Source organism: Pogoniulus pusillus, chromosome 41 (assembly GCF_015220805.1).
Source record: "Pogoniulus pusillus isolate bPogPus1 chromosome 41, bPogPus1.pri, whole genome shotgun sequence".
In the NCBI taxonomy this organism is placed as follows: domain Eukaryota; kingdom Metazoa; phylum Chordata; class Aves; order Piciformes; family Lybiidae; genus Pogoniulus; species Pogoniulus pusillus.
Genome location: NC_087304.1, coordinates 701,770 through 713,546, shown reverse-complemented (window position 1 = coordinate 713,546; position 11,777 = coordinate 701,770). Strand labels below are relative to the sequence as shown.

Sequence of the window (11,777 nt, the reverse complement as noted above, 5' to 3'; positions counted from 1 at the left end):
CCAGGGGCAGGCTCAGGGCTCAGGGGACGGCTCAGGGCTCAGGGCACAGCTCAGGAGCAGGCTCAGGGCTCAGGGGACAGCCCAGGGGCAGGCTCAGCTGTCTCTTGCCTCCCCACTGCCACACGAGCACCACCTCCTCCGAGGCATTTCCCTGGTCCCTGCCCCCCCCAGTTCAGCACTGGCCCTTACTGGGCACACACAGGGAGGCGTCCACGTGGCCTGGGCAGTGCCAGCCCTCACTGTGCCAGTCAAGCTGCTTGTGCTTGGGTGTCGCAGGCACAAATGCAGGTCCTGCTGCTGGAACTCTCTGGAGGGGTCACAGGACCAAGCCCAGGGCTGCACGGGAGGCAGAGGCTGGCACACCTGGGCAGAGGGCATCGGAGCTGCGTCATGACTCCATGGACAGCTGCTGGCAGCTGCCTGCTCCAGGCACGGCTGGGCAGAGGCCCTGCTGCAGCATCAGGCCACAGGTTCAGCAGATCTCCTCCGGGACACATCCCCCGGGGCAGGGCAGTGCCTGCTTGCCACAGGCTGCCTCCGAGCACCTCCCTCCGTGCCAGTCCCAGCAGCAAGCAGGAGACTCCAGCAGTGGTGTCCTCCAGGCTGCCCAGTCCTTGCCACCTCCCTTCTCAGCTGCTCCCTCCCGAGAGCCTCACAGCTCCCCCGCGCTGGGGCACAGCTGCCTGCCTGTCCCCAGAGGCACACAGCAGCTTCCCCTCTGCTCCTCCAAAGCTTTGCTTCACCATGCCAGGGCTGGGGGGCACCTGTCTTGTCACACATGTCCCCTGCTGAGGATTCAGTCTCACACTTCTCTGGTGGCCACGGCCAGGGCCAGGCCCTCCAGAGGTCGATCCAGGCTAAGAGACTGCGCAGACCCCAGCAGGTGGCTGAGCCTTGGCAGTGCCAGAGCTCCGGCACGGCTCTGCTTTGGGCATCGAACAGCCACGCTGCAGAGCAGCGCAGGCCACCCCCTGCAGCCCTGCCCAGCTGCTTCGAGGCTGCGACCCACAGCGAAGCTTTTATTGAGGCCAGAGCCAGCTCCTCCGCGCATCACTGCCCGCCGCGGCGCTGCTGCCGGCCGGCAGGGCTCAGCCTGCTGCTGCTGCACTCGAGGAGCAGAACTGTCTCTGAGGAGGGTGGAGGGGCCCCAGCAGCTACCGCCCCTTGTGGTGGCCGTTGGGGAGCTGAGCTCTGCTGCCCAGCGCCTCAGAGCCGTTCCTCTGCCTGCAGGGGCTGCTCGGGAGGCTGCCGAAGTGGCTCAGCCCGTTCTGCTCCTTCTCCCTCACCTGCTCCTTCTCTTCATCCTTGTCACTCTCTTCTGTGTCACTTCTCATGTCCTTCTCCATCTACAGAGACAGAAAGGAGTAGCAAGACAAACACAGAAGTCTGCCAACGCCATCCTGGCTGCAGGTGGGCAGCAGGGGCAGGAGGTGCCCATCCCCTGTGCCCAGCGCTGCTGAGGCCACCCCTTGAGTGCTGTGCTCAGCTCTGGGCCCTTGCTGCAGGAAGGACACTGAGGGGCTGCAGCCTGTGCAGAGCAGGGCAGCGAGGCTGGAGCAGGGCCTGGAGCAGCTGGGGCTGAGGAGGGGCTGAGGGAGCTGTGGGGGGTCAGGCTGGAGGAGAGGAGGCTGAGGGCAGAGCTCACTGCTCTCTGCAGCCCCTGAAAGAGGCTGCAGGCAGGTGGGGGTTGGGCTCTGCTCCCTGGGACCAGGGGACAGGAGGAGAGGAAATGTCCTGGAATTGTGCCAGGGCAGGGTTAGGTTGGAGATGAAGAAAGATTTGTTTGCTGCCAGAGTGGTCAGGGCCTGGCAGAGGCTGCCCAGGGAGGTGGTGGAGTGCCCATCCCTGGAGGTCTTGCAGAGCCCTGTGGCCATGGCACTTGGGGCCATAGTTTGGTGCTCATGGTGGGGTTGGGTTGGTGTTGGACTGGATGAGCTCTTTCAACCCAAGCAGTTCTCTGGTTCCATTTCCAGACACATTAGGGCAGAATTTGGAGCTGCTTCAGTACTTTTCTCCCTGCTGGTTCCTGCTCATTGCCTCATCCCCTTCATCCCCTCACTGCTCCAGCTGCAGTGCTCAGCCCACAGCAGAACCAGCAAAGCCATCCAGGGGCACCTTCAGGGCAGTGCCTGCACTGCCTGCTTGCTGAAGTTCCTCCTTCCTAACTTGCGAGGGATTTGCTCTGCACTACCTCAAGGGGAGACAGACAAAGATCTCTGGGACAGCACAGCTGGAGATGAGCCTTGAGCAGCTGTGCTCAGCTCCTGTAAGGCCAAACTCCCCCACTGGTGCTAATGAAACAACTCCCCCTGGGCTAGGAGCTCAGCTCCCATGAGGCCCTGCCCGGCTACCTCTGGACTGTGTCCTTGGCACCTTGCCAGCCTAATGCCATCAGCTCACACCTTTGCCTTGGGGCATGGACCTGTGCCAGCTTGCTGAAGACAGAGCTGGAGGAGAGGCTGAGGCGCCACGGGATGGTGCTGCCACCCAAAGGGCATCTGATCAGAGCTCAGCAGGACCTAAAGGGGCAGTGCAGGGTGAGAGGCTGGGGCCGGGCTCTGCTCAGTGGTGCCCAGGGACTGGTCAAGGGGCAAAGGGTACAGACTGGAAGCCAGAAGGTTCCACTTCAGCACACAAAGCTGCTTTGGTGTGAGGGTGCTGGAGCCTGGAGCAGGCTGCCCAGAGAGGTTGTGGAATCTCCTTCTCCTCAGAGCTTCCAACCCCCTCTGGCCACTGTGTCCCTGGGCAAGCTGCTGTGGGTGCCCTGCTGGGGCAGGGGCTTGGAGTGGCTGCGCTCCAGAGGTGCCTCCCCAGCCCAGCAGCTGGGACACTGCGTGAGGAACAGGCAGGCACAACTCCCCCGGGGCAGGAAGGAGTCCAGCCCAGAGCTCTGCCTGCGTGGAACCTCCCAGCGTCATCTGCAGGAGACTACAAACTGGTGCAGTGATGCAGGGGGCACTGGAGACTGTGCAGTGATGTGGAGGGCACTGGGGACTGTGCAGTGATATGGAGGGCACTGGAGACTGTGCAGTGATGCAGAGGGCACTGGGGACTGTGCAGTGATATGGAGGGCACTGGAGACTGTGCAGTGATGCAGGGGGCACTGGGGACTGTGCAGTGATATGGAGGGCACTGGAGACTGTGCAGTGATGCGGAGGGCACTGGGGACTGTGCAGTGATGCAGAGGGCTCTGGAGACTGTGCAGTGATGCAGGGGGCACTGGAGACTGTGCAGTGATGCAGGGGGCACTGGAGACTGTGCAGTGATGCAGAGGGCACTGGGGACTGTGCAGTGATATGGAGGGCACTGGAGACTGTGCAGTGATGCAGGGGGCACTGGGGACTGTGCAGTGATATGGAGGGCACTGGAGACTGTGCAGTGATGCGGAGGGGACTGGGGACTGTGCAGTGATGCAGGGGGCACTGGGGACTGCAGTGATGCAGGGGGCTCTGGAGACTGTGCAGTGATGCAGAGGGCACTGGAGACTGTGCAGTGATGCAGAGGGCACTGGAGACTGCAGTGATGCAGGGAGCACTGGAGACTGTGCAGTGATGCAGAGGGCACTGGGGACTGCAGTGATGCAGGGGGCACTGGAGACTGTGCAGTGATGCAGGGGGCACTGGGGACTGTGCAGTGATGCAGCAGGACAAAGTGCTCTGTACCGTGCCATGGAGGATGAACTTGTAGACCATGCGAATGATGAGGCAGGACCAGAAGACGTGGAGCAGCTGCAGGATTACCAGGAGAGCATTCACGAAGTAGTATCCAAAGAAAGGCTGGAAGATCTCCATGGAGTAGTAGTAGGTGTTGTAGAGCACTCTGCAAGAGAGGGCATTGCAGGGCAGGGGCAGTGTGCTGTTAGCAGGGCCAGCACTCAGCCCCAGAGAGCTCTGGTCATAGGAGACTCCTGGAGTGCCTCAGGTTGGGAAGGCTCTCAGAGATCATCTGCTTCAGCCTCCTGCAGGCACACCTCCACCAGCCCAGATTTCCCAGGGCCTCATCCAGCCTGGCCTTCAACACCCGCTGGCAGGAGGCAGCCACAGCCTCCCTGGGCAGCCTGTGCCAGGCTCTCACCACCCTCACACTGCAGAACTTCCTCAGCTCCAGTTTCACCCTGCTCTGCCTCAGCTCCAAACCATTCCCCCTTGGCCTGTCTCTAGGCACCCTCAGCAGAAGTCCCTCTGCAGCCTCCCTGCAGGATGCCTTCAGGCACTGGCAGCAGCTCTGAGGTCCCCTGGACTGTGTCTAATTAGGACCTTTTAGGAAGTCTGGAAGTGGAGAAGTTTCCTATCAGCCATCTCCTGCCAGACACCACAGGACCCAACTCTTTGTTCCCAGCAGAAACAGGCAAGGCAGAGCCACAGGCCAAGGCCTCCTCCTCTGCAGTACTTTGGTGCCCCACGGCAGACCCCCGCAGCTACCCCTGCCTGCTGCAACAGCCTCCTGTCACCACAGCCTATGCAAAGGCAGGGGACTGAAAGCAAAGGCTGCAGGGGAAGGTTCAGTGCCCAGCTGAAGGAGCCAGTGCCTGAGGAGCAGCTGCCCAAGCAGACTCACGTGTAGGGGTAAACCAGCAGGCGGCTGATGAGGAACACAGCAGAGAAGATGATGAAGAGGCTGTCACAGGTTTTCTTCCACTTCATGTAGTTGAAGATCTTGGTTGGCTGGAAGGAGAGAGAACAATGAAAGGGCAGCCCAAGGCAGTGCAGCTGCAGGGGCTGCAGGAGATCCTGCGCCAGATGCATGCAGCTAACCACAGCTCTTCCTGGCTCTGCAGGACACCACAGGCTGGGTCTGCCAAAGCTGCACCTCCACTACTGTGTTCAGGCCTCTCAACTACTGGTTTGGGCCCCAAGAATGACATTGAGGGGCTGGAGCAGGTCCAGAGAAGGACAACCAAGGGTCTGGAGAACAAGGCTGGGGAGGAGCAGCTGAGGGAGCTGGGGGTGAGCAGTGCGGAGCAGAGGAGGCTGAGGGAGACCTCATTGCTCTCTGCAGCTCCCTCAGAGGAGGCTGCAGGCAGGTGGGGGTTGGGCTCTGCTGCCTGGGACCAGGGGACAGGAGGAGAGGAAATGTCCTGGAATTGTGCCAGGGCAGGGTCAGGTTGGAGAGGAGGAAAAATGTCTTTGGTGCCAGAGTGGTCAGGGCCTGGCAGAGGCTGCCCAGGGAGGTGATGGAGTGCCCCTGGCTGGAGATGCTGCAGAGCCCTGTGGCCATGGCAGCTGGGGCCACCCATTTCCATGGCTCCAGCTCAGCACTGACTTAGCTGTCAGACACCATAAGGCATGGCCCAGGCTGTGCTAGAGCAGAAGCCAGGCCAGGGCTGAGGGGCACCCTTGATGAGGAGACTGTGGCTGGCACAAGCTGTGAGCTCACCTCCAGGAAGCAGTCGGAGGCATCGTGGATCACCAGCACCAGCGTCCCGATGCGGATGTAGTTGGCACAGTAGGAGAAGCTGATGAGGAAGATGGTTGCAGCATGGTGAACTATCTGCTCCTTGAAATCCTGGGGAAGGGGCACAGCACAGGGTAAGGCAACTAATGCACCACTGAGGAGCCTGGGGAGGGGAGAGAGACTGGCAAGGAGGAAGAAACTGTTGGTAGCGAGGGTGAGGAGAGACTGGCACAGGCTGCCCAAGGAGGCTGTGGCTACCTCCTGCCTGGGGGGGATGAAGGCCAGGCTGGATGAGGCCTTGAGCAGCTGTGCTGGGGGAGGTGTCCCTGCCCATGGCAGCAGTTGGGGCTGGATAAGCTTTGAGGTCCCTTTCAACCCAACCCATTATGTGCATCTGTGAATCTGGCCTGGCTGGAGCAAGCCTCCTGCAGGCAGCACTGACACCTCCCGGCCAGGTGGCTGAGAAACTTCCCTCCCCAGAGCCTTGCCCAAAGCCTCCTCCAGAGACATCCCAGGAATGTGGGCAACCAAGAGAGCCAGGGATGGAGCTGATGGTGTCAGCAACGAACTCTCTCTCCCTCCACCAGCAATGGTCTGATGATGATGATGGTGCAAAGCAGGAGATGGAAGAGGCTGATCAGAGAGCTTCCTGAGTGTCCGTTTCTGCTCTGTGCCAATCTCTTTACACCATCACCTTACACCTCCAGGCTCACTGATGGAGCTCACAAGCACCTTGCACTTGTCAGGAGCTGCTCACAGCCTGGGTGCATGTGTCAGGTGTGGCAGGGCTCCGAGCAGCCTGGGCTGCTGGAGGATCTCCTGCTCCCTGCAGGGGCTTGGACTGCATCACCTCTGCAGGTCCCTTCCAACCCTACCCACTCTCTGACTCTGACTCTCTCACCAGCACCCTGGCTGGGGCATGGGCACCAGAGACACCTACAGCTGCACTGGCACAGAACAGCTCTTCTCTTGCCACTATCACCTGTGCAGCCCAGAGGAGGCTCAGAAGATTAACTTCAAGTTTGGATTGAGACATCTGCACAGGTTTGCAGCCTTCTGTGCTCTCCACCTCTCAGAGGAGAGAGCAGCCAGCGACAGGAGCAGGCCGAAGGACAGAGTGCTCCAAGCCCTCAGGCCAGCACCACCCCCCTGCTCTTGGAGATGCTCTCTTGAGTGCTCAGCTTGGGCCCTTTGTGCTGGGCTCTCCCCTGAGGCTGCCACTCACCTTCCTCTTCACGTCGAAGGGCAAGGTGAAGACCAGGGACCAGTAGAAGGAGAGCTCCAGCATGTAGTACCAGAAGAGGGAGGGCTGGAGAGGCTGTGAGAGGGAGAGAGAGTGCAAATCCCCCAGGGAAGGCAGAGCAGTGAAGCCTTCCTGGCCAGGGCAGTGCCAGTCAAACCACCCTGCCCAGCCCTTGCAGCTGGAGAACACTTGCCAAGGAGGTGAGGCACCAAATGCCACCTGTGCTGAGGTGACAGCAAAGAGCAGAGGGCATTTCCCTTTGCCACCCCAAACGCTGAGGGAACCCCTGGGGACCCATTGGATGTCTCAGGCTTTGCTCAACACATCTCTTGCCGGGGGAGAGCTGCAGAAGCTCCACTTCACCGTGGGACAGACAGGCAGGAGCTGAACAAATCATTCCCTTTCCAGGACTCAAGGAGGAGAAACTGCTTTGGTGTGAGGGTGCTGGAGCTGCTGCAAGACAGTGCTCAGACCATGGCCTCTGCTCTACAGATGCTCCCCTGAGGTCTTCACTTCTCCCCAGGGAACAAATCCTTCCGTGGCTCTCTGGAGAGCAAACAGCCCTGGAGCATTCCCAGCTGCACTTCCTCAGCTCACCTCTCACAGCTCTCCCTTTCTGCAGCCTTCTCCTTGCCCTGCTGGCTCCTCCTCGGCTGCCAAGGTGTCCTTCTGGCTTTGAACTCTCCACGCTCCGGAGTCTGACTTCACTTCAGTGCCCTCCCCCGGACCTGCTTTTCAGCAGGTATCTGCCTGCAGCCCTGGCTCAGAGCAGCAGCTGCCCTGCTGCAGCACTCACCTGCTGTGGATACCCTGTCCAGCACTCTCTGTGGTCCCAGAACCAAGGCTTCTGCAAAGGAACAGCACCACCGTAAGCATGCCAGGGGAATCCTCCTCTTGCCAGCTGCCAAACTCCTGCCCTTGGCTCCTCCTGAAGACTTTGCAGTGGCTGGTGCCAAGCAGAGCTGGCCACGCTGCCTGCAGTTCAGCTGCTGGGAGCTTCCCACTGCCAGCAGCTGCAGTTCCCTGGGACACTGCCAAGCTGTGGCTACTGCACTTGGATTTCATCTGCTGCTTAGCCCAGTTCCAAAGAAAAGCACTCAGAGAAGGTTTGCAGCAGCATGTGGCAGCCTTCTCCTGCCCGGGGAGGATGCTCTGAAGGCATTAACAGATTCTTACAACCCACTCATTGAGAACTTCTGTGCTCTGGACAACCACAGACGGGGAGAGGGCTGAGAACTGGCAGGAAGCTGCTCTCTGCCCTGCTGGTGAGGAGCATGCTGCAGTCACTCTAAGGAGCTCCTCAAAACTACCTGAATTGGTAGCTTAGGACGTGGCAGCCTCCAAGGTGTTGCAGAAAGAAGGCAGCTAAAATCCCCAGGAGCTCTGCCTCTCCCTGCTGTGATCAGCAGCAGCTTGCCCCAGAGCTGCTGCAGATGTGCCAAGCCTCACCTGTAAGGTGAATTTCCTCTTACCCAGAGCTGAGTGCATGAGGGAAGCACTGCCTGGCACATAGGGCCCTGGGGGTGTTGGCTGAGAGTGGCTGCAGGAGCAGGGCAGGGATTATGCCCCTGGACTGGGCACTGCTGAGGCCACAGCTCAAATACTGGGCTGAGTTTTCATAGAATCAACCAGGTTGGAAGAGACCTCCAAGCTCATCCAGTCCAACCTAGCACCCAGCCCTGGCCAGTCAACCAGACCATGGCACTAAGTGCCCCAGCCAGGCTTTTCCTGAACACCTCCAGGCACGGTGCCTCCACCACCTCCCTGGGCAGCCCATTCCAACGCCAATCACTCTCTCTGACAACAACTTCCTCCTAACATCCAGCCTAGACCTGCCCTGGCACAACTTGAGACTGTGTCCCCTTGTTCTATTGCTGGTTGCCTGGGAGAAGAGGCCAAACCCACCTGGCTACAACCTCCCTTCAGGCAGCTGCAGACAGCAATGAGCTCTGCCCTGAGCCTCCTCTTCTCCAGGCTGCACCCCCCCAGCTCCCTCAGCCTCTCCTCACAGGGCTCTGCTCCAGGCCCTTCCCCAGCTTTGTTGCCCTTCTCTGGACACCTTCCAGCACCTCAACATGTCTCTTGAGCTGAGGAGCCCAGAACTGGACACAGCACTCAAGGGGTGGCCTGAGCAGTGCTGAGCACAGGGGCAGAAGAACCTCCCTTGTCCTGCTGCCCACACTGCTCCTGATACAGCCCAGGATGCCATTGGCTCTGCTGCCCACCTGGGCACACTGCTGCCTCCTCTTCAGCTACTCTCTATCAGTACCCCCAGGTCCCTTTCCTCCTGGCTCCTTTCAGCCACTCAGTCCCCAGCCTGCAGCACTGCTTGGGGTTGTTGTGGCCAAAGTGCAGAGCCCTGCACTTGGCCTTGTTAAATCTCATCCCCTTGGCCTCTGCCCACCCAGTCAGCCTGGCCAGGTCCCTCTGCAGGGCTCTGCTACCCTCCAACAGCTCCACAGCTGCTCCTAGATTGGTGTCATCTGCAACCTTACTGCTGCTGGGCTCAATCCCCTCATCCAGGTCATCAATAAAGATATTGAACAGGACTGGGCCCAGCACTGATCCCTGGGGAACACCACCAGTGCCAGCTGCCAACTGCATGTGGCACCATTCACCACCACTCTCTGGGCTCTGCCACCCAGCCAGTTCTTGATCCAGCACAGAGTGAATCTGTCCAAGCCAGCAGCTGCCAGCTTGGCCAGGAGCTTCCTGTGGCACACAGTGCCAAAGGCTTTGCTGCAGTCCAGGCAGACTCCATCCACAGCCTGCCCCACAGTCACCAGGCAGGAACCTGATCATAAAAGGAGCTCAGGTTGGTCAGGCAGGACCTGCCCTTCCTAACCCCCTGCTGGCTGGGCCTGAGCCCTTGGCTATCCTGTAGGTGCTGTGTGATGGCACTCAAGGTGACCTGTTCCATGCCCTTGCCTGGCACTGAGGTCAGGCTGACAGGGCTGTAGTTTTCTGGCTCCTCCTTACGACCCTTCTGGTTGATGGGATCACATTGGCAGCTTCCAGTCTTCAGGGACCTCTCCAGTGAGCCACTTAGTCCAAGAAGGACATTGACAGGCTGGAGAGAGACAGACCTGAGGCCTCCCTCAGCCTCCTCTCCTCCACACTGCTCACTCCCAGCTCCCTCAGCTGCTCCTCCCCAGCCCTGCTCTGCAGACCCTGCCCCAGCTCTGTGCCCTGCTCTGGGCCTGCTCCTGCCTCTCAATGGCCTTCTGGGACCGAGGGGCACAGAACTGACCCCAGCACTCAAGCTGTGTCCTCACCAGTGCCCACTCCAGGGGCACCACAGTCACCTCCCCAGTTGCTGCAGCAAGGAGAAGTTCCCAGCTGCTCTGTGCCAGCTCTTTGGGCACCTCCAGCTTTTCCAGTACTTAACCCTCAGGAGGTGCCAGTGGAGAAGACTTCTGCAAAGCTGACCCAGAGAGCTGGCTTCAGCCAAAGAGCAGTGCCAGGGGAGGCCTGCAGCACTGCCGAGGGAACCCTTCAGCAGTGCCAGGGGAACCTCTCAGCAGTGCCAGGGGAACCCTTCAGCAGTGCCAGGGGAATGTTTCAGCAGTGCCAGGGGAACCTCTCAGCAGTGCCAGGGGAACCCTTCAGCAGTGTTAGGGGAAGGTCTCAGCAGTGCCAGGGGGCAGCTGGTACTCACATCGTGGAGGACAGCGAGGCCAGTGGAAAAGGAGATGATGTAGAAAAGAAACCTCCAGCTACAAAGACAACAAAGCAGGTTAGAAACCAGCCCTGAGCCACTGAGCTGCGACTCAGTCACAGAATGGGTTGGGTTGGAAGGGACCTTAAAGACCAAGGAGAGTTTTCATTGATTCATAGAATGGTTTAGGTTGGAAGGAACCTTAAAGACCGTCAAGTGCCAATGTCCCTGCCATGATAATGACTTCAGCAGACCTCATCCTCCACCTCCACCAGCACAGCTGCTCAAGGCCTCAGCAGCCTTCCCTTGAAGACCTCCAGGCAGGAGGCAGCCACAGCCTCCCTGGGCAGCCTCTGCCAGTTTCTCCCCAGCCTCACTGCCAACAATTTCTTCCTCCTCCCCACTCTCACTCTCTCCTCTCCCAGCTCAAAGCCATTGGCCCTTGGCCTGGCACTCCCAGCCCTTGTCCAAAGTCCCTCCACAGCTCTCCTGCAGCCCCTTCAGGCACTGCAAGGCTGCTCTGAGGTCTTCCTGCAGCCTTCCCTTCTCCAGGCTGCACAGCCCCAACTCTCCCAGCCTGTCCCCACAGCAGAGCTTCTCCAGCCTCTGAGCATCTCTGTGGTCTCCTCTGGAGCCTCTCCAGCAGCTCCAGGTCCTTGTGCTGGGTTCCCAGAGCTGGAGGCAGTGCTGCAGGTGAGGGCTGAGCAGAGCAGAGGGGCAGAATCCCCTCCCTGTGCTGCTGCTCTCCCTGCTCTGGCTGCAGCTCAGCGCTCAGCTGCCTCTGGGCTGTGACCAGTGCTGGCTCCTGGGCACTCTGGCACTGACTGACAGCTCCTGTGGAACTCAGCACCTCTCACAGGCCCCTTTTTTTCCTTACAGAAGGTGCTAGGTTTTGACTTTCAGGATGTTGAAGCCAACAGAGAGCAGAACACAACCTAGCCCTTTGCCTGTGACCTTTGGAGGCAACAGGATGCAAAGAGAAGCAGCAGAAGGAATCAGTTTGCAGTGAAGCAAAGAGAAGCTGTGGGAAAAGGCAACAGGAGGCTGAGTGCAGCAGCAAAGCAGTGAGGTGCAAACTGCAAAACCAAGGGAGCTTGTCAGGCACAGCTCTGCTCCCCAGCAGGGTGCCAGCCTTACAGAGGGCTGGGGGCCCCCAGCACAAGGAGGAGAGGGTCCAGAGGAGGCCACCATGATGATCAGAGGGCTGGAGAACCTCCCCTGTGGGGACAGGCTGGGAGAGTTGGGGCTGTGCAGCAGAGGCTCTGTGAGGAATGAATCACAGAATCAAGCAGGTTGGAAGAGAGCTCCAAGCTCCTCCAGCCCAACCCAGCACCCAGCCCTGCCCAACCAACCAGACCATGGCACTAAGTGCCCCAGCCAGGCTTGGCTTCAACACCTCCAGGCACAGCCACTCCACCACCTCCCTGAGCAGCCCATTCCAATGCCAATCACTCTCTCTGCCAACAACTTCCTCCTGACATC

The 11,777-nt window shown here is 59.8% G+C and overlaps 1 protein-coding gene across 1 annotated transcript in view; it reads right to left on the bottom strand.

Annotated features, from left to right (window-relative positions):
* Window positions 1-999: 999 nt before the first annotated feature.
* LOC135192134 (ceramide synthase 4-like) overlaps window positions 1,000-11,777 on the bottom strand; it is a 60,959-nt gene continuing 50,181 nt past the window's right edge. The window contains exons 6-12 of the mRNA XM_064175034.1: window positions 10,296-10,353; window positions 7,434-7,484; window positions 6,620-6,712; window positions 5,377-5,505; window positions 4,558-4,664; window positions 3,663-3,819; window positions 1,000-1,346 (exon numbers count right to left, since the gene is read on the bottom strand). Coding sequence (XP_064031104.1) covers window positions 1,155-1,346; window positions 3,663-3,819; window positions 4,558-4,664; window positions 5,377-5,505; window positions 6,620-6,712; window positions 7,434-7,484; window positions 10,296-10,353 — 787 coding nt within the window. The 3' untranslated portion in view covers window positions 1,000-1,154. The remainder of the gene's footprint in view (window positions 1,347-3,662; window positions 3,820-4,557; window positions 4,665-5,376; window positions 5,506-6,619; window positions 6,713-7,433; window positions 7,485-10,295; window positions 10,354-11,777) is intronic.